The sequence below is a fragment of the Macaca fascicularis genome, chromosome 14, assembly GCF_037993035.2.
Source record: "Macaca fascicularis isolate 582-1 chromosome 14, T2T-MFA8v1.1".
Classification (NCBI taxonomy): Eukaryota; Metazoa; Chordata; class Mammalia; order Primates; family Cercopithecidae; genus Macaca; species Macaca fascicularis.
Window position 1 is genome coordinate 37,482,162 of NC_088388.1, and position 21,961 is coordinate 37,504,122.

A 21,961-nucleotide genomic window follows, 5' to 3' on the forward strand; every position below is an offset into this window, starting at 1 on the left:
ATGGCATTTAATGTACAGTATGAATGGTGATAGATGTATTAATTTAATTGAGGTAATCATTACATAATGTGTAAGCATATGAGATCATCACATTGTACTGTACATCTTGATTATATACAATCTTTGCCAATTAAATGTTTTAAAATTTCTAAAAAAAATAAGCAATATATATTTTTAACTTCCATAATAAAATTTCTGAGTGTTATATATTTACATGACGGAGAGTAGTGATTAAGTACTTGGCCTTTAGATTCAGTCAGTCTGAGTTCAAATCCCATGTCATGTGCTTCCTTAGTTGTGTGACTTTAGCCAGTTAATTTCTCTGTACTACACTTTCTCCCTTAATAAAATAGGAATGACAGTGCAGTGTTTATGTCATAGGGTTGTTATGAGGATTTAATAAGAGTATGTCAATTGTTTAGTACATTTCTATTTGTGGGATATGAGCTCAATAGAAAATATAACTTATTGTTACTAAATGAAATGTTGTGATTAAGGTAAATTTTAATAGTGGTTTTGTTGTTGTTGTTTGTCTGTTTTGAGTATGAAATGGAAAATAAACCTGTCTCTCACTCAGACCTTCATATTTCCCTCCACGGGGAAAGTGGTATTACCAATTTCTTGTGTACCTTTCTGGGAATGACCATGCATATACATATGTATCTTTTAAAAATACAAATGGTAACATGCTATAAGTCTATTAAATCTGTATTGGTTTATTCATTCATTTATTCAACAAGTATATATTGGGTCCTAAATATTTGACAAGCAGTGTCCTAGGTGCTAGTGTACAGATGAACTCTGTGCTCTCAAGTGCTTACATTCTAGAGGGGAAACAAGCAATAAATATGTAACCCGATAATATATACTTTCCAATTACTGCTAAATTCGAGGAAGAAAAATAAACCTGGTAAGGGATTGGAGAGGCAAAGGCAGGGTGACACTTTTGGATTGATTCTTTAGGGAAAGCCTCTGTAAAGTGGCATTTGAACAGAGACCTGAAAAATGAAGTGAGGGATTACAATTTGCAAATATCTGGAGGTAATGCCTACCAGTAAGCAAAAATGCAAAAGCCAGGAGGCCAAAACAAGACTGAAGTGTTTTAGGAATGCTAAGAAAGTCATTGCAGCTGAAGCAGAATAATGAAGTGGAGAGACAACAGTAGAAGTCATTGTCAGAGACGTAGACAGGGCCATATGTGGAATTTATAGGCCATGGTAAGGAGTTTGTGTTTTATTCTTATTGTGAGAAGTCACTGGATAGTTTAGAGCAGGTAAATGACATGCAATACATATCATGATCTGAAAGCTTTTGAAGAAAGTATCAGTGCATACAATCAATGAATTAAATAAAATTTATTATTGTACTTGCATATAATTAGGGGTAAATCTTTGAGATGAGCACTAGCTACATATAAGTTAAAAATTGACCTGTTTAACTTGGCTTATTACCATGCAAGTATTCAGAATAAATAGATTTTAATACCTCATTAAACATTACAGAGGCATGAGCTGTTCTACGTAAATGAATCTTCCAGAAAATTGAATATTAGCTTTGCTAAGTAATAAAGTATTTTAACCACACTCAATGATGAAAATAAAACATGATCTTCCCATTTCTTTAATTTTCTAAACAAGATATTGGGAACATTATTTCTTTCCTATTTTTTTCTTTTTGATGCCTCAGGATTCTCATTGTGATTGCCTGTTGTTGTCAACTACTGTACTCTAATATGTTGTTTCTCTTGGAGATATACGTTTTCTGTTTCCCTCTACTCTAAATGAGTAAATTGCTTTTTGGGGTCTGTGAGCACTTTTTATAGTTTATTAATTCATTAATTGGTATATTTGAAAATTTACTATATACTAGACTCTCTACGAGAGAATAGGGATATAAAGTAAAAGTCTATTAACTGTCACGTCTTATCATTCTCTTGTACCCTTTTCTAATCATGCATAATAATCATAAAATTTTGGAGCTAGAAAAAGACCTTCCATATCATATAATCTAACACTTTTGTTTTATACATTGGCAAGTGAAGCCCCTTCCTTAGCCCCTTCATTCCTCTTTTTTGATATGCTACTCTCTCTAGACTAGACAAATATTCTTCTTCAGGTTTAGTATCTATTATATAAAATGTTTGGTAACAGAAGATTTTTTGAATTTTGGAATTTTTTTTTTTTTTTTTTTTTTTTTTTTTGCATTGTGCTTACTGGTTGAGGATCTCTAATCTGAAAATCCAAAATACTCTAGTGAGCATTTCCTTTGAGTGTCATGTTGGTACTCACAAAGTTTTAGATTTTGGATTTTCAGATTTGGAATGCTCAACCTGATTATAATGAACGATGATGTTGGAAGTATTTGTCTTTCATGTTTTAGTTCCACCAATGAAATCCTACCAGTTTGCTCTTTTGATTCTGTTCAAGAAATACCACTTAGGAGTAGATGTGGCAAAACTGATCAGAGGCTATAATACTATCTTCTGAACAGCTGTCTGAAAAGAATTTGTGAATCCACATATTCTTGCGCAGATAACAATATTTAGGCTTTTCTTTTGCTGCTTCATATTAAACATGGTTAAAGAATTTACTTTCTGTGTGCCTTATTCAGAATCAACTAAATGCTCATTTCTTTTAGCCATCCTAGAAAACAAAGAAGGCACCACATAATAATATAGGAACGATCTCATTAATTCCTGTAGATGTAAGTATATTTGAACATAGATTAATTTTTACATTTGATGATTCTGTTGACCCTAGGCATTTTTATTAAGAAAATTCTATCCACTTATTTGTTTTTAAAAGGTAGGGAAATACATGATACTTTAAAAATTAACATCAATGTCTTTGTTAAAATATGCAACTAGTTGTGAAACAAACTTATATTTGACATTATACTTAAACTCTGTTGACTAAAAGAGTCAAACTCTGTAAAATATTTGAAAAGATTTATTCTGAGCCAAATATGAGTGACCATGGCCCATGACACAGTCCTCAGGAGGTCCTAAGAGCATGTGTGCAAGGTGGTCGGGGTACAGCATGGTTTTATATATTTTAGAGAGGCATGAGACGTCAATCAAATACGTTTAAGAAATACATTGGTTTGAGTCAGAAAGGCGGGACAACTCAAAGCAGGGGCTTCCAGGCTATAGGTAAATTTAAACATTTTCCGGTTGACAATTGGTTGAGTTTGTCTAAAGACCTGGGATTGATAGAAAGGAATATTCAGGTTAAAGATAATTGTGGAGACCCAAGTTTTATTTTGCAGATGAAGCTCTCAGCAAACTTCAGAGAGCAAGTTGTAAAATGTTTCTCCTCAGAGCTAAAAGGGTGCCTGGCTTTTAGTTGATTATCTACTGGATCTGCAAAGAAAAGAGGAAAACAAAGAAGGAAGGGTATTCTCTATGGAATGTGGATTTTTCCCACAAGAGACTGTGAGGGCAATTTCAAGGCATGGCAAGTAAATACATTTTGGGGGTTAAATATTTTTTCCTTGTCTGAAAATGTTATGCCAGAGTCAGATTGAAAAGCAAGTCACAATATACAGAGTCAAATAAAATGCATCTGATGAAAATCCATTATTTATAGGGTGTGACTCTCCAGACCCCTTAGGTAGGAGTTTGAGCGAAATAAAAAATCACAGCTTAGTCCTCACTCCTTTAGGTAATTGTCCAATATTTCTCCCTGGAATGTTACTTAAATAATCCCCTCATTATAGTCTTATAAAGCACTGTTAACCTTTTCCCTATAATAGCACTTGTCACAGTTATACCTTTACATGTTTGTGTCAGTATTTATTTTATTAATAGCTGTTTCCCTCACTACACTGTAAATAATAATAGCAAACACTTGTAGTTCATACTCTGTACAAAGTATTGTTCTAAGTGTGTAATCTTTACAACTTTATAGGGTAGGTACTGTTGTTAGTCTTACTTTACAGATGGAGAAGCTGAGCCCACAAGGAGGTTAAGTAACTTATCCACTATCACAGTCAGTACATCATAGAGCTGGGATTTTAACCTAGGCTGCCTGTCTCCAACATGTAATAGTTGTCATGAATTAATTAACTAATTAATCAGGGAGGGATATCCTCCAGCCTTGAGATGCTAAGGTTTATTTTGAAATAATCACTTAATATTTTATGTTTACTTTGTTAACACTTTTATTTATGTATATTTAATCTATCATTTAAAAATAGTATATCTATTAAAGTTAAAATATTGTTGAATATTTCTAAAAGCTTTTAGAAATGTGTGTAGGAGATAGTTTCTGGTATCACAGGAATATGGGACACTGCTGGCCTTTAGTAGACAGGGGAGAGAAATGCTAAACATCCTCTAACATAGCAGTTCTAAATGCCCTATAACAGGGCAGTTCTAAACAAGGAAGAATTGGCCTACCCAAAGTGATAGTCATAAGCCCATTGAGAAAAACTCAAAGATGAACCCAGTCTCTTTGGCAAGAAGAAGCAGGAAGGGGGCAGATAGGAGAATTGATATTTACTGAATACCTTAATACTTATCTCTGTTAGCCTTTGCAACAAACGTTGAAGTATTATCATCTCTTTTATACAAATAGAAACCTGAGACTTATGGGGTTAAGTAATTTGTCCAAGGTCATAAAAGTGAGGTGTAGGTACTTTGTGAGACTTGGCTCAACAAAAGCTCAGGGATGAAGAACAAGTAGTAATTCACCTGGGACCTGACTGTTAGAATCCAAATGACCATCCCTTCCTTTTCAGTATTCTATTTTTGGCTAAAGACAGAGTCCGAAAAAGGCAAAGATATGTCTAGCATCTGCTGCTTTTAGATTCCTTTGAATTCTGTCCCTATTTGAATTCTGTCCAAAAGTATATGGTTAAGTGGTTTTGTGACATATTTCAGCTTTAATATTGCTATTTCTCCCATTTAAAAAAATACAAACAAAACATCTTTTGACACACACACCCCCTTCACTCACACCATTTTTCTCCTCCCTTTGGAACAGTCCTTTCCATATCCTTTGTCTCTGAATCTTCTTTCAGGATTTTTCCCCACCACTGCCCCAAAATTGCTTTTCTCAATGGCCTCTGTGTTACTAAATCCCATGGTTTATTCTCAGTAAGTACTTGACCTATTAGCAGTATTTAACACAATAGATTGCTGTTTTCCTCCTTGATTTAGGATTTCTCAAAAGTTTTTAAAGCTTAATACTGCATTAAGACTGAAGACAGCCTTTATTTTCTTATTTTCTTGACGTCCACCTGCCCTGACATTTCCACCTGGATGTCTGTCAAAACTCTGAGACTTAAGCTATACAAACCTGAACCCCTGATCTGACCCTGCCTCCCACCACCCCCTGCCCTGCCAAAAAAAGCCCTGCTTCTTATTTCCATCTCAGTTGGTGACTACTTTATCCTTCTAATACTCAGGCCAAAAACCTTGTAGTTATTCTTCAATCCTGTCTTTCTCTTTCACTCTACGTCTACCTATCAGTCAATTCTGTCACCTTTACCCTCAGAATACACCCACAATCTGACCACTTACCACCTCTGCTGCCACTACCCTATTCTGAGCTGACAGAGTTGTCTCTTGTCTACATTACTTCAGTAGGCTAGTCTATTATATTATCTACATAGCAGTGAGAGTGATAGGTTATGTCACTCCTGTGCTCAAAACGACTTCCAGTGGTTCTTTGTCTTACCCAGATACAAGCCAAAGTTCTGTTAATGGCCTCCATTTCTCATCTCATGTCTTACTACACTCGCCTTTGCTCACTCCATTCTTGCCAACATATAAAGTAGCACCCTGGGTCTTTCTCTCTATGGGGAAACGCTTCCTACAATATCTGTATGACTAACTCCCTCACCTCCTTCAAGTCCTTACTCAAATGTTGTTTTGGGTGAATTTATTATTTTTGTCTCTTTTGTTTTAATTTATAAATGACAAAAATGTGTAAGTTTATAGGATGCACTGTAATGTTTTGATACATGTGTACATATTGGAATGAGCATATCAGGCTAATTAACATATCCATCACCTCACATACCATTTTTTTGTTGTCAGAACATTTAAAATGTACTCTTAGCAATTAACCATGGTCACCTTACTGTGATGACCAAAACTATTCCTCTTGTATAACTGAAACTTTGTACCCTTTGACCAACATTTCCCCTTTTAACACCCACTCCACCCTCCTCAGCCACTGATAACCATTACTCTACTTCTCTGAATTCATATTTTTAGATTCTGCATATAAGTGAGATCATGTGACATTTGTCTTTTTGTGCCTGGCTTATTTTACTTAGCATAATGCCCTCTAGATTCATTCATGTTGTCACAAATGACAGAATTTTATTCTTTTTTAAGGCTGAATAGTATTCCATTGAGTGCATACACCACATTTTTTCAATCTATTCATCTGTCGATAGGCACTTAGATTGTTTATATATCTTAGTTATTGAGAATAATGTTGTAGCGAACATGGCAGGGCAAATATCTCTTTAACATACTGATTTTCATGCTTTTGGATATATACTCAGAAGTGGGATTGCAGGATCGTCCTAAGTCTCTCACCTCCTTTTGGTCCTTAAACAGATCTTGTTGTTTTGGGGTGTTTTGCTTTGTTTTGGGTTTTTTTGTGTGTGGTTTTTTGTTTGTTTGTTTGTTTGTTTTGGTTTTTGGGTCTTCAGATTCTAGATTATTTTCTGGATAGTTGAGACTTCCAAATTGTTGATCTTTGTTACTTTGTTTACTTTTCTTCTTTGCATGTGAAGCAGTCATAAAATTAGGCCATAATTTTTAAACCTGCTGTCATTGATTCCTTAAACTTGCACACAGTTAGAAAGCGGAGACTAGGATCTATATTCAGAGACTAGGTCTCTGAATACACCAAGGAGTCTATGCCATCTTTTTCACCTTCAGACCTGAACTAGCTAGTTGAATGCATCCTTGGAACTATTATTAACCCTATGGGCCTCTGAGATACAGGTAGAGACCAGCCTGGATGTATCACTTTCCACTGCCAAGGGGCTTGCAGCCAAGATCACTTTTACTAAAAATAGTTCACAAGCTAAGGCTCTCCAATCATACCTTGATATGGTTCTGAGAGATCCCTTTCTATTCATTCCAATGACCTAAGCTAAAATAGTGCTGGAGGGCTTGTGAAAATCAAATCTGTGTTTTAGGATAGCATATCTGTGATTATATATGGTTCAGCTGTAGTATTTGAGTTTAAGTCAAATATCTTACTAATATTTCAGGTAAAGAGATTTTTATCATAGTTTTATATATGTATGTGCCATTTAATTGTTTGTTTTAGGGTAGTCAAGTGCATATGTGTGTATGTGTGCATATATGTGTATGTGTGTTGTGTGTGTTTATGTGTGTGTATATATATATATATTTTTCCCCCAGTGTTTACCAAGTGAGTGAAACAGAATTATTAACATCTTTTTTGAATGAATACTACATGCCAGTTGCTTTGCATGAAAGTAAAACTGATATTAAAACTTTATTTTCTTTTTTAATTTCAGAGAAGTATTCAAGCATTTATACAGATAGGAATCAAGATAATCAACAATGTCTGTCACTGAGGAAGACCTATGCCACCATATGAAAGTAGTAGTTCGTGTACGTCCAGAAAACACTAAAGAAAAGGCAGCTGGATTTCATAAAGTGGTTCATGTTGTGGATAAACATATCCTAGTTTTTGATCCCAAACAAGAAGAAGTCAGTTTTTTCCATGGAAAGAAAACTACAAATCAAAATGTTATAAAGAGACAAAATAAAGATCTTAAATTTGTATTTGATGCTGTTTTTGATGAAACGTCAACTCAGTCAGAAGTTTTTGAACACACTACTAAGCCAATTCTTCGTAGTTTTTTGAATGGATATAATTGCACAGGTATTTGTTCCAGTTTGGGATTTAATTTCTCTATCTGATTTCACTTGTACATTAGGAGAGACATCTACTTGAACCTTCTAAATATAATCAAATTTAAGGTGCTTGTATACAAAAAATTCTTAAGAAATTCAATAGACTTGAACTGTAAATATAGACTTTCTTTGAAATTTTAGTTATCATATATAACTTATACATCATTTGTGAACCTTTCTCTTGCAGGGCCTTACTGTGGCCCCTATAGACATCTGTCCTTTCAGTTGCCCATGTTATTAAACCACATGCTTATTGCAATTAACATCAGTTTTCTGATAATTTGTATTTATAACTTTTCCTACAGCTTACCTGTGTAATTATCTATTCCCGGAGAGTAGTCAGACATTTCTGAACATTTGACAGTTTCTTTGCAGCAGTTTTTCTTCATGGCACACTGAAATAAAAATGTTTTAAGTTGGTAAAGGATAAGAGGAGACTAAAGATCAAAAAACAACCTATGGAGTACTATACTCCTTATCTGAGTGATGAAAAAATCTGTACACTAAACCCTGCAGCATGCAATTTACCCATGTAACAAACCTGCATTGTACCCCCGAACCTAAAATAAAAATTGGAAAGGAGGTAAAAGTGTTAAGATCCCATGTTAATTATCTCATACCCTTTAGCCCATCGTTAGCGCAAGAAGCATCTTTAATGCTTTTTTCCACCTTTCAAGAAAGCCACGTTGATTTCCTTAAAAAAAAAAGAGAGAAAGAGAGATACCCAAGATGCAAAATGGCCAGTTACTCAATGCTTACCGGGCACTAAACACCATTATTAATACCTGATTTTTGTAATTACTGGTGACATTTTCCCCAAGACAGCTCACAACTATAACATGTTTCACTGTCTTTTCCCGATTCCTTTCAGTTTTATCATGGAAGACATACCCTCTTGGTCAAGTAAGGATGGAATGTGGTTTATTGATTGGTACTGCTGTGATTCCCATTTTTAAGAAGATATTCTTTTCCTCATTCATGAAACTTCATATGTCTCTAGAGATTTTGAAAATTTCATAACTCAAGAAAAAAAGTAAACTCTATCAAACTACTATTGAATTTTTGGTTTCTTTTTGGCTTTCTTTATATTCTTACCCTGCCTTTAAGACAGCTTAAGAATATGCTGTCTTAAAGCTTCCTTATATACTAACTTACATAAAATAGAACAAAGTAAAACGTACACCATGTTAATTCCTACTGAAAAGTATTTTTGTGGTTTGTTAACATTTGGTTTAGCAGACAGATTGAATTTATAATATTTTCAACCAGTAATGGTATGAGAAGTTATTGCCTTAACTGATTATTGTATTGGGTGTTTACCATATGTAATTCACAAAGTGGATTTTTCTCTTTTCTTTTTGACGGAGTCTTGCTCTGTTGCCCAGGCTGGAGTGCGCTGGTGCAATCATAGCTCACTGCAGCCTCAACCTGCTGGACTTAAGCAATCCTCCCATCTCAGCCTCCTGAATAGCTGGACTATAGGAATGAGCTACTGCCCTCAGCTAATTTTTTGAAAATTTTTGTGGATACAAGGTCTCACTGTGTTGCTCAGGCTGGTCTCAAACTCCTGGGCTCAAGCAATCCTTTGGACCTTAGCTGTCCAAAGTACTGGGCTTGTAGGGATGAGCCACCAAGCCTGACCCACAGAGTGGATTTTTTATACATTTGAAGAAACACATGACTTTCTTGTACTGATTAGAATCTTGGAAACAAAGTAATTCACCTAAAACATAAAAAGGAATCTTATAAATGGCATATATCTGGTATTTATTCAAGTCTCTGCTTTGTGGCAAGCTATTTGTTAGGTGCCAAGGATACATGGCCTCTGCCTTGGTGGAGCACTTAATTGGAAATACAGTGTGATACATGCCAGAAGAGCGGGGTGTGGATATGGAGCATATACTGAGGACTGAAGTGAAAGTGGATGTGTCTGCCTAGAACAATGAGGGAAAGCAGAGAAAAATGATATTTGTGCTGAGCATTTAGAAGCAGGTGGAAGTTTTCCAGCTGGATCAAGTAGAGGGACTCCTCAGAACAAAAACAGCAGAGTAGAAAGGAGCAGCAAATGCTGAGAATTTTGAATAATTAAGTATCCCTAGATCACAGCAAGGAAGCAGTAGACTGGCAAAATAAGCAGGCACCCTCTGAGTGCTTTATAATATTCCAAAGTGAGGAATCTGAACTTACACAAACCTGGAACAATTAAGAAGGTTTATTGTATTCTAATTTTTTTTCATAAAGATGACTACAAGTTGCAAAGGATAAAGAAGATGGAAGATGAAGACTAATCTGTAGGGAGATTTTAAGATGCTTTGAAAGAGTAGTTGTTGGAGTGGGGGGCCGGGGGTAGTGATACCATTTATCAGAATAAAGAATATAGGAGTAAGAGTAGATTTCTGGTAAGATTCACAGGTTTTGAGGATAAGACTATAATTTTGGATTTGTAGGGTTTAAAGATACTGTTCAGGATATCCGGATGGAACTATCCACTAGATAGTAGATATAATAGTGTTATATGTCATAACATAGAGTTTTGATTCCTTTCTTAAAAACTCAGTACTTGCCTATGGTGCCACTGGCGCTGGGAAGACCCACACTATGCTAGGATCAGCTGATGAACCTGGAGTGATGTATCTAACAATGTTACACCTTTACAAATGCATGGATGAGATTAAAGAAGAGAAAACATGTAGTACTGCAGTTTCATATCTGGAGGTAAGTTGGCAATTTAGATTAATCAATAGTTTTGAGAAGTCATTGACATGATTCATTCAAATGATTTTATTACATAAGAGTTTTCTGGTGAATATACAAAATCATTAAAATTCTTTGTCTTGAATATTTGTTATGCATCTTTTTCTGTTAAGTTTTTTTTTTTTTTTTTTTTGACAAAATTTCAGACTTAGAGAAGTTGCAACAATAGTATAAAGAACTTCCAGATACCCTTCACACAGATCCCCCATATGTTAACATTTTACTGCATTTGCTTTCTATGTGTGTGTATACATTTCATTCTTTCTGAGCTAGGTTGCAGACTTGTAAAAACAGGACTTTTTTTAAATAACTGCTAAATAGGTACCAAAATCAGGAAATTAGCAATGATACAATATAATTACCTTTAGATCTTAGTGAGATTTTGCTAGTTATTTCATTAATACCGTTTATTGTAAAAGAAAATTGTATTCAGTTGTTGTATCTCTTTAGTCTCCTTAATCTGTAATGTTTTGTCTTTTATGACACAGCCATAAAATTCCTCAGTTTGGATTTGTCATGATTAGATTCAGATTATGCACTGAGAGTAACACAGGCAAAGTGATGTCGACTTCTTACTGCATCACAAAAGGCTTAAGCCATTGATTAGTCCCCATACTGGGAATGTTAACTTTGATCAGTTTTATTATGCTGATGTCTGTAGTTTCTCCACTTCGAAGATACTGTTTTGCCATTTACAATTAGTAAGTGCTATGTATGTAGACAATGTAAATATTCCTTACTCCTCAAACTTTTATGTATTGGTATTAGCATCCACTGATGATTGGTGACTGAATCAGTTACTATTATGATGGTAGATAGTGGTGATTTTTAAATTCCATCATTTCTTGTACGTTTCTTTATTGACTTTCTACTATAAGGAAGAGTTTTCCCCTTATTTTATCAGCCTCCTGCATTTTTACTTTATTCAGTATATTATAATCCCTTTCTGTAATCATTTTTTGTATGTTCAAATTGTGTGAGATTTGGTTAGTTGAGGCTTCTTCATGTTGTCTCTTGTGTCCTTTTGAAATACCCCATCATTCTTTGAGGTCTTCTACCCTCTTAATAGTCCACAAATGGTAACTAAGTGGCAGACACTCTAACTTTGCATTCTAATAGTGTTTCAGAAACCAGTACAGAAACATAAAAATCCTGATTTCACTGCCTATTTATTTCTGGTGCCAGAAATTTTCTCTGTTATTAACATCTTGTAGTTTGGTCCCTACTGAGAATTTCATCCAAAGATTGATTAAAATCATGTATGTTGCTAAAAATTTCTTCATTAGAACTTACAGATAAAAAAGAAGTAAAACTCATTTTCTTTGGTTAAGTGTGAAAAGAATTTTTCTGAACTCAAATTAGGAAAAGAGGGTGCCAGCATTCATTATTTCTTCCTTAGATCCTTTTTATAACTGGGACGATTTTGAAGTTTGGTTGTTTTCACAATTTTTATTTTTTCTTTTAATCTGCTTTCATATTATTAATGATAAGGCAGTGTATAATGTGGTTTTCTACTCAAGCTATGCACCAGAATTGCCTATAGATCTTTTTAAAAATAGGCCTAGGCCTCACATTTTGGCTATTTTAATTTAGTAGATCTGGGGTGTGGCTGAGGCATCTCTGTTTTTTAAATGCTCCCAAGTGAGCCTCATACATAGACCAGCTTGAGGGCAATTATTCTAATTATTGATTTGGTATGATTGAAGTGGATAAGGGGAAGCAATAGAAAAGTGCTGCTCATCAAAAAGATATGATTAAGAAATATTTCTTCATATTATCATTTTACTACTTTAAGGGTTTATCACATTCTAATGCCTATCATTCCTTGTAAAGAATTGTACCAGCAATGAATTATCACTATGAGCTACTTATTAGAACACAGAAGGAAATAACACCAAATAGTTTTTTAGAGACTAAATTTTGTTATTTTTTTTCTTAAAGCTTGTCAGTAATAGTTGTAATTCTCATTTGGTTAGCAAGTAATAAACTTTATACCTTTCATAAATTCATAAAATCAGGCCAATAGTACTACATAGAAATGTGTGTTACTTATAAAAATTACTTTTTAAAAAATGACCAGAGATATAAAATACAGATGTGTATTCAGTATGATGCAATAGAGTGAAGCTGTCTAGGCTCCAGTTCCTACTCTGCTAATACCTTTATGACCATGGACAAATCATTTAACCTCTCAGAACCTTAGTTCCCTCATCATTCAAATGGGTCTCCTTTTGAAATTTATTATTAATAATTATATGTCAAAACTAATGTAATTGAAGGATAATTGAAACAAATGCCACCTGTCCTTGAGTGTGGGTTTTCTGTAACATTTAAGCTCCAAAATTTAAAAAGTTTAGACTACTTGGACATTGTGAAATAACAAATATTTTCCACGGTAAGAACCATGCCATCTTCATACAACCTGCATTTCAGTTTCCCAGAATTTCTCAATGCCGTGTGTTCCTTATATTTCCTGAAAATAAGAAAATGCACTTCAGCTATCTTACTTATCTGTGTTTCGCCATAGTCATCAAGGCAGAAATTATGAGTGAGGGTATAATGACTCCAACTTTAAGTTTCAATTTCAAACCTTCAAACTCTTCAATTTTCTGGAATGATAGAAAATTAATGGCAACATGAGATTGAAGGTATGAGGTGAATAAAAGTGAGGTGCTGCTTGTCTTTAGGATAAAATTCTAATAATTTTAAATCAGCAATGTATGTGTGATGTAATCACCTTTTTTTTTTTTCTTACATCAATACTAAAGCAGTTCTTTTTATTTTAAGGTATATAATGAACAGATTCGTGACCTCTTAGTAAATTCAGGGCCACTTGCTGTCCGGGAAGATACCCAAAAAGGGGTAGTCGTTCATGGACTTACTTTACACCAGGTATGTATATAAACATCTTTTTCCCTGTTAGAATAGCAAATGTGACTATTAAGCCATTTTCATCAGCCATGCACTTAGTTTCCGTCCTGTTTGAGGAAAAAAAAAAAAAAAAACTAATGATGTGCAGAATTTAAATGATTAGGGTATATTTTTAGTGTTATTTTGTTTTACAATACTGAGTGAGCTTTTTAAAAACATTTTTTACATTTCATTTTTAAATTTTAATCTACATATGTATGTATGTATGTATGTATGTATGTATGTATGTATGTATGTATGTATTTTGTGACCGGGCTATGAGACTGGCTAATTTTTGTATTTTTGGTAGAAAACAGGATTTCACCATGTTGTTCAGGCCTGTCTCAAACTCCAGGGCTCAAGCAATCTGCCCGCCCTGGCCCCCAATGAGTGAGCTTTTCTTACAAAAATCTGCTTGAACATTTAATGTCATATTATTCTATTTAACATAGAGACTAGACTCTGCTCCTGAGAAACTAGATTTTATCTTTTATTCTTCATATAAACACACACAATACTAAGCAGATGAGACACAGTCAGTATTTAATAGGATTGAATTTATAGAAAACATTTTCTTTCACCTTTAAATATTTTTGTTTCTGAACATTTATTGAAAAATTTAAAGATATATTGCTGATTTTTAAATTTTTCTTCTGCTTAAACTTCTCCAGCCGAAATCCTCAGAAGAAATTTTACATTTATTGGATAATGGAAACAAAAACAGGACACAACATCCCACTGATATGAATGCCACATCTTCTCGTTCTCATGCTGTTTTCCAAGTAAGAGGCCACTAGACTATCACTCTTAAAATTGAATTTAAAATAAATGAAGCTAAATTCATGAATGATCATTTTCATATATGTGAAAAAAAATCTGTCTGTAGACTTCACTTGTCAGTACTTTTCTTACTTTGTAGCTTTGAGAAGTTTCTGTCACCAAGAATATTTATAATTGAGATGTTTAAAACAAAAATAGAAAATTTCTACCTTTGTAAACATACAGGAGGATAAAGTTGTAGTAATAAAAGTTGTTTTGTTTTTGCTGAAAATATTTAATCTTTCCAATAGATAATCTTATATTCACAGTAAAATTTATCTCTATAAATCTAGACTTATAGAACTAATAATTTGGGAATATACTGATTCATCTTTAAAAGATTTCACCTTAAGGACTATGTAAATAATTGCATTCCTTAAGGAAGTATGATTCAGTTGGCACAGTACCTCTTAGGAATACAATTCCAGAAAGACCTAAAGCATAGGTTAATAGCTATTATTTCTTATAGTTTCTAGTCCTGTTAATATCCAAATGATAATATAAAGCTTCTTTTAGTATTATGCCATCTGAGATTCATCTTATAAGAAAGAAATTGTTATAGTTGAAAGAATTCATATTGAAAGCAATCAAACCATTCATATAGTCCCTAGTCAACAAAAATTTCATTTATCTTTTTTGTTCTTACCACTAACTCTTCGACTATTAATAGTCTTGAGAGATATATTTCTCTGTGAAACTGAGATGTCTCTGAAATATCTTAGATCCTACTTTATAAAAACATTTAATAAATGGGCTTTATAATTAAGTAATATCTTACCTTCCTCATCTTTTGTTTGCCACCTAATGTAGTTCAGATAATTCTTACAGAGTAGCTTAAAATATTTGAATAAATTATGCTTTACTAGGCAGTTGAAAATGACAAGTAGACTTTACTGTAGTCATGTGCCATGTAACGACATTTCAGTCGACAACAGTCTACATATACAACAGTGGTCCCATAAGATTACAACAGAGCTGAAAAGTTCCTATTCATCTAGTGATGTCATACTCATCATAATGTCGTGGCGTACCACATTACTCAAATGTTTGTGGTGATGTTGGTGTAAATGAACCTGCACTGCCAGTCATATGAAAATATAGTACATACAATTATGTACAGTACATAAGACTTGGTAATAAATGACTGTGTTACTGGTTTATGTATTTACTTTTTATTATTATTTTAGAGTGTGCGCCTACTTATTACCCCAAAAGCAGTCTGCTACTTTCTGTTTACCAAGTCTGTTGATTTCATCATTTTCTCTTGTATTTGATTTATGATATTTTCACAATGAGGAAATCACCTAACAGTGCATTTCTCAGAACATAGCTCTGTTGTTAAGTGGTGCAAGACTGTACTGCTTTTTTTATATATAATATTTTAATTATTAAGACATATACAAGTTTGAGGTATTAGAATAAATGTACTCTTCAGTTTGGATCAAGATGCAAATTCAACTTGTCTTGAGGGGTAATCTCCGGATAAATGCAAGGCATTCTGACTAGTAGCTTTGGTTTTTTCTTAGGAATGTTATTTCTATAGAACCTATGTTTCTAACCATCACCTCTGATAATTCCATGTTCTGGTTCAAGGGGTACCAGAATACAAATGGAAGTTTTGCTCCTCTGTCAGGTCAAGAGTTATTTTTCCTCTGGTACACATATAGAAAGTCTTTTCATTTTTGTATTTTTCTCAGCTATAGTGATTACTTCTAGTGCTCTTAAGTATCAATTAGATTGTACCTTGTTCAGTTGTTTTTTAAAATGAAAATGATTTTGATTTTGTGCTCTATTAAAATATATATTTCCCTTTTAGTTTTGTTAAATCTTATCCTCATTTTTTTCTATTTTGTAATTTCAAAAAGATTTATTTGCGACAACAAGACAAAACAGCAAGTATCAATCAAAATGTCCGTATTGCCAAGATGTCACTCATTGACCTGGCAGGATCTGAGCGAGCAAGTACTACCGGTGCTAAGGGGACCCGATTTGTAGAAGGCACGAATATTAATAGATCCCTTTTAGCTCTTGGGAATGTCATCAATGCCTTAGCAGATTCAAAGGTAGGCATTATATGTCTATTTGTCAAATAGTTTGAAATATTGAAATAGATAAGAAAGATACTATTTAATATGATTTTGTTTTAAACATCTGGTATATATTACATTTCAAGAGTATATCAGTAATGTTAATATATAGATCAAAGACCTCAGAAAACCTAGTGTATTAAAAAAACTGATTTTATTTCTTTTTTAATTTCCAGTTTTATAATCAGAATTGGTTAAATAGAAAGTAATGAATACCACATTGATAGTTAATATTTTATGGTACATTCTCATCACTTACTTTGAACTTGGTTTTTAAAGTGATCATTTAATGATCACTACACAGCAAACATGATAATTAAATTGGCATGAAGACAAACTAACCATATTTTAGACAAACTAAATTCTGTTGTTTGGTATTTTATATAATATAAAATAGGGTTAAGTATTAAAGGGTGTTGATTTTTTTTTTTTTAAAGAGGAGTTTAAGTTATAAAACATCATGAAATCACCTAATAAGATAATGTTTACTAGATGCTTTTGGGCATATTTAAAAATAGTTTACATATGCCATATGCCAGAAGTGCTTACCTAGAACATACAACATAGATATTTGTAAAAATGACATCCTTTCTAAAAGTTATAATATGGCAATTTAAGTTAAACCATCCTCAAAAGCTTTAGCTTGTTAAACTGTTCAAAAAGCTCATCACTGGTCATTACAGAAATACAAATCAAAACCACAGTGAGATACTATCTCATGCCAGTTAGAATGGCGATCATTAAAAAGTCAGGAAACAACAGATGCTGGAGAGGATGTGGAGAAATAGGAACACTTTTACACTATTGGTGGGACTGTAAACTAGTTCAACCACTGTGGAAGACAGTGTGGCGATTCCTCAAGGATCTAGAACTAGAAATACCATTTGACCCAGCCATCCCATTATTGGGTATATGCCCAAAGGATTATATATCATTACTAGAAAGACACATGCACACCTATGTTTATTGCAGCACTATTCACAGTAGCAAAGACTTGAAACCAACCCAAATGTCCATCAGTGATAGACTGGATAAAGAAAATGTGGCACATACACACCATGCAATACTATGCAGCCATGAGAAAGGATGAGGTCATGTCCTTTGCAGGCACATGGATGAAGGTGGAAACCATCATTCTCAGCAAACTAACACAGGAACAGAAAACCACACACTGCATAGCATGTTCTCACTCGTAAGTAGGAGTTGAACCATGAGAACATCACACGCCAGGCGGGGCCTGTCAGGAACTGTGGGGTCTAGGGGAGGGATAGCAATAGGAGAAATACCTAATGTAGATTACAGGTTGATGGGTGCAGCAAACCACCATGGCACATGTATACCTATGTAAGAAACCTGCACGTTCTGCACATGTATTCCAGAACTTAAAATATAATTTAAAATTTTAATTTTTTAAAAAAAGTTTTGGCTTGTTAAATTGTTCAAAATGTTACCTTTTGGTTTAGAATAAAGTATATTAAAAGAATTGGAGCAGGTTTTTTTAAAAAAAAAAAAAATGACAATTTACTGAAATCACATGAAGATTGCAAAAGCAAGATGTCTTTTATATTCTAAGTTAAAATCCCAAACTTATAATCAGACAGCATGATATAGAGACAGATTTTGTAAACTTAAGCCATTCATAAGATTTTTGCCATGTGAACTAATCTTTAATTTTTTAATAATGACTCCTATTGAGTCATTTGTGAGTCAGTGTTTCATGTATGTCTTGTACATGTAAAATCCCTTAAAATAGCACCAGCAGTGCATATTTCACACTGTTTGGGAAAGACTGCTATGGTGGAAAGCATATTGCTACTGAGAATTGGGGGAGCTGGGACCTATTTCTAGCTCTGTGAATACCAGCTTTGTGACCCTATTCAAACCACTTCACTTTATGCTTAGCTTCAATTTCCTCTTCTGCAATATGAAAGATATACGTTGGATAACATTAGGTTGCTTTTAGCTTAACATTGTAAAGAATCTGTTTTTATATAAAAGTTCCACTTTCTGGAAAATTTATTTGTTACTTCAAAATTGGAAACAAAACTTAGCAACACTTATTTGTTACTTCTACTTCTTTCTTTTTAGGTAAAAGAAAATCTTGAAGTATTAGGTTTTTTTAGAACTCTATAGTGATTTCAGGAGAAATGTCTGCAACATTGTAATTATAATTCATTTCATATCTATATTAGATGGTTATTTAAGGAAAGAAGTAGCTCTAAGCCATGCAGAGTTCTTATTATTCCTCTAGTATGTTTGTATAGGACATCTGTTTACTTTTGTGTTTTAGTTTTTTTCAATGATTGGAAATATTTTTAAATAGACATTTTCAAATAGTTTTAGATTTACAGAAAAGTTACTAAGATGATACAGAAGGATTTTGTTAAATATACTTCACACCCGGTTTTCCCTATTGTTAATTTTTTATATTAATATGGTACATCTATCACAACTAACAAACCAATGTTAATGTATTATTTCATTTTGAACTAAAGTTCATACTTATTCAGATGGAGATATTTTTAAGTATGATATTTGTTTCATATATTCACTGAATAATCCTGTAAGATTCATTGTCATCACCTCAATCACAAATTATAAGTCTGGACAAAATTGGGTAGTGCTTAAGTTCTTATAGTGAACTGTAGGGTCAAGCCCTATGGGACTTGGCGGATGTTCTCCCCGTGTGCGGAGAGGAGAGATTGTAATAAATAAAGACACAAGACAAAGAGATAAAGAGAAAACAGCTGGGCCCCGGGGGACCACTACCATCAAGATGCGGAGACTGGTAGTGGCCCCGAATGGCTGGGCACGCTGATATTTATTGCATACAAGACAAGGGGGCAGGGTAACGAGGGTGATTCTAAGTGACTGACAAGGTGAAGCAAGTCACGTGATCATAGGATGGGGCCCTTCCCTCTTAGCCGAAACAGAGAGATGGCAGCATACCTCAGTGTTTTCTTCTATGCACTTATAAGAAAGATCGAACTTTAAGACTTTCACTGTTTCTTCTATCTTTATCTACTATGAACTTCAAATAGGAACCAGGAGTATGGGAGGAACATGAAAGTGGACAAGGAGCGTGACCATTGAAGCACAGCACCACAGGGAGGGGTTTAGGCCTCTGGATGAGTGCGGGCAGGCCTGGATAATATCCACCCTTCCACAAGAAGCTGGTGGAACAGAATGTTCCCTGACTCCTCCAAGGAAAGGAGACTCCCTTTCGCGTTCTGCTAAGTAATGGGTGTCTTCCCAGACACTGGCACTACCGCTTGACCAAGGAGCCCTCAAGCAGCCCTTATGCGGGCGTGATAGAAGGCTCACCTCTTGCCTTCTAGGTCACTTCTCACAATGTCCCTTCAGCACCTGACCCTAGACCCACCAGTTATTCCTAGGTTATATTAGTAATGCGACAAAGAGTAATATTAAAAGCTAATGATTAATAATGTTTATAATAATGATTGATAATTGTCCATGATCATCTCTATATCTAAGTTGTATTATGACTATTCTTATTCTAACTATTTTCTTTATTATACTGAAACAGTTTGTGCCTTCAGTCTCTTGCCTCGGCACCTAGGTAATCCTCTGCCCACAGTGAAGTGTTAAAAGTGGCAGCAGGTTTGCATTTAAATGTGGAAAATGACATTAGGTCTCTTTTTTTGTACTTTCAGAGAAAGAATCAGCATATCCCTTACAGAAATAGTAAGCTTACTCGCTTGTTAAAGGATTCTCTTGGAGGAAACTGTCAAACTATAATGATAGCTGCTGTTAGTCCTTCCTCTGTATTCTACGATGACACATATAACACTCTTAAGTATGCTAACCGTGCAAAGGACATTAAATCTTCTGTAAGTCTGTTTACTCTGCCTTTGTTTTGAAGGTATTGGCTGCATATGATTTTTATAATTCTAATGAAAGTATTAATTAGAGTTATGTTTCTACATAATGAGTTAGCCAGCTGTGGGTTAGAATGGTCTTTGCTAACCTGCTTAGTCGAACATTAATGTACAGTTAAAGTATAAAGCATCTTGATTATATATATAAAGTAGATACTATGATTCGATCTTTTGGGTACTAGGTACTTTAGTGGCTTTCTTCCTAACCTCTTTCATGTCATGGCATATTGTATTTGGATGACACCTTGGAGTAATCAGTCAAAGCTTTAACACATTTGTTGCAGCCCAGGATGATGCTCTGCTTTAGCTGAGAACCAAAACTTTCTACCTGAAAATCTTGGATATGTTAATCTTTCCAAGCCTATTATTTCATCTGTAACATAGGTATAAAGCTTATTTTTTAAAAAGTCTTTTCTACATAATTTATAGTCCACATTCATTATGTTGATGTAGCAATCTCTGTATTTCTCCAGAAATATAATAATAGTAATTGGTTAACGTTAGTATTTTGCCAAATATGTGGTGTACTTAAAAACATGCATATCAAAACATGTATGTTTAAAATTATAATATATCAGGGTTGAAAAAACATAGAGTTAAGCTGTTGTGATGACTCCTCCTCTTTTCCCTTTCCCCTCTGCCACTTTCCTTAAGTGTCTGAAGATGAGCATGTTATTGTCATCTTAAGAAAAATATTCCCAGGCTCTTTATATAATTAATTGTAAAAGATCATACTATATGGGTATATGGAAGGGTTTCCAGCACACGATTTTCATGTAGCCCTTACTCTAGCTCTTTGAGGAATGAATTCTTAGCTCCACTTTACAGATGAGTAACCCAAACATCAAACAGTTAGAATTCTAAGTCAGGTTAAGTGAGAAGTAGGCAAGGTCTCAATATCAAGTATTTGGATTTATATGTTTCATATTCTCTCTACTATACCATAAATGTCAAGGGGCCCATACTATGATAAAAATGTTAAAATATAGTAAGAACTCAGTGAAAACTAATTGAATTCCTGAAAGGGTAGCGTGAAAAACTATCTCTGCATTTCTTAGAAGTCAAAGGAAAAAGAAAGTAGGGAATTTTATTGTATTGCGATTACATGCTTATAAATACCTTTTCTCAATAAAGTAATTTCTTTATAATTTTATTTACATTATTAATGTGCTCAGCAGCAGATCCTCTTGTCATAGATTTTAAACATGAGCATAATTGTCACAAATTCTGAATTCATAGAACTCAATGAAAATACAATGTCATTTTATTCATGTATTTATCTATGTGATTATTATCTCTATATAAACAATCATAATTTCTATCTCTCAACAGTTGAAGAGCAATGTTCTTAATGTCAATAATCATATAACTCAATATGTAAAGATCTGTAATGAGCAGAAGGCAGAGGTATGTCTGTTTACATTTTATGCTAGTCTTGCTCAGTTCTTCATTTATAGAATTTTATAATCATAATTGTCCAAAAATTTAACATATTTTTCTGTTAAAATTAAAATCTGGTTAATTCAGTTATTTTTTACAGCTAAAATTTGGCTGTGGCCATGTAAATGACTTATTTT

General features: G+C 33.9%; 1 protein-coding gene across 5 annotated transcripts in view; it reads left to right on the forward strand.

The window, feature by feature from the left end:
* Positions 1 to 21,961, forward strand: part of KIF18A (kinesin family member 18A) — an 85,042-nt gene that overhangs the window by 2,647 nt on the left and 60,434 nt on the right. For 3 of the 5 annotated variants that reach the window (XM_015434961.4, XM_005578343.5, XM_065528361.2), the window contains exons 2-8: positions 7,513 to 7,883; positions 10,473 to 10,630; positions 13,457 to 13,561; positions 14,251 to 14,361; positions 16,264 to 16,461; positions 20,160 to 20,336; positions 21,717 to 21,791. In XM_015434961.4, coding sequence (XP_015290447.3) covers positions 7,559 to 7,883; positions 10,473 to 10,630; positions 13,457 to 13,561; positions 14,251 to 14,361; positions 16,264 to 16,461; positions 20,160 to 20,336; positions 21,717 to 21,791 — 1,149 coding nt within the window. In that variant the 5' untranslated portion in view covers positions 7,513 to 7,558. Of the gene's footprint in view, positions 1 to 3,437; positions 3,460 to 7,512; positions 7,884 to 8,786; positions 8,819 to 10,472; positions 10,631 to 13,456; positions 13,562 to 14,250; positions 14,362 to 16,263; positions 16,462 to 20,159; positions 20,337 to 21,716; positions 21,792 to 21,961 lie in introns of those variants that run through there. The other 2 variants (XM_074012574.1, XM_045371635.3) reach the window with 2 other exon arrangements.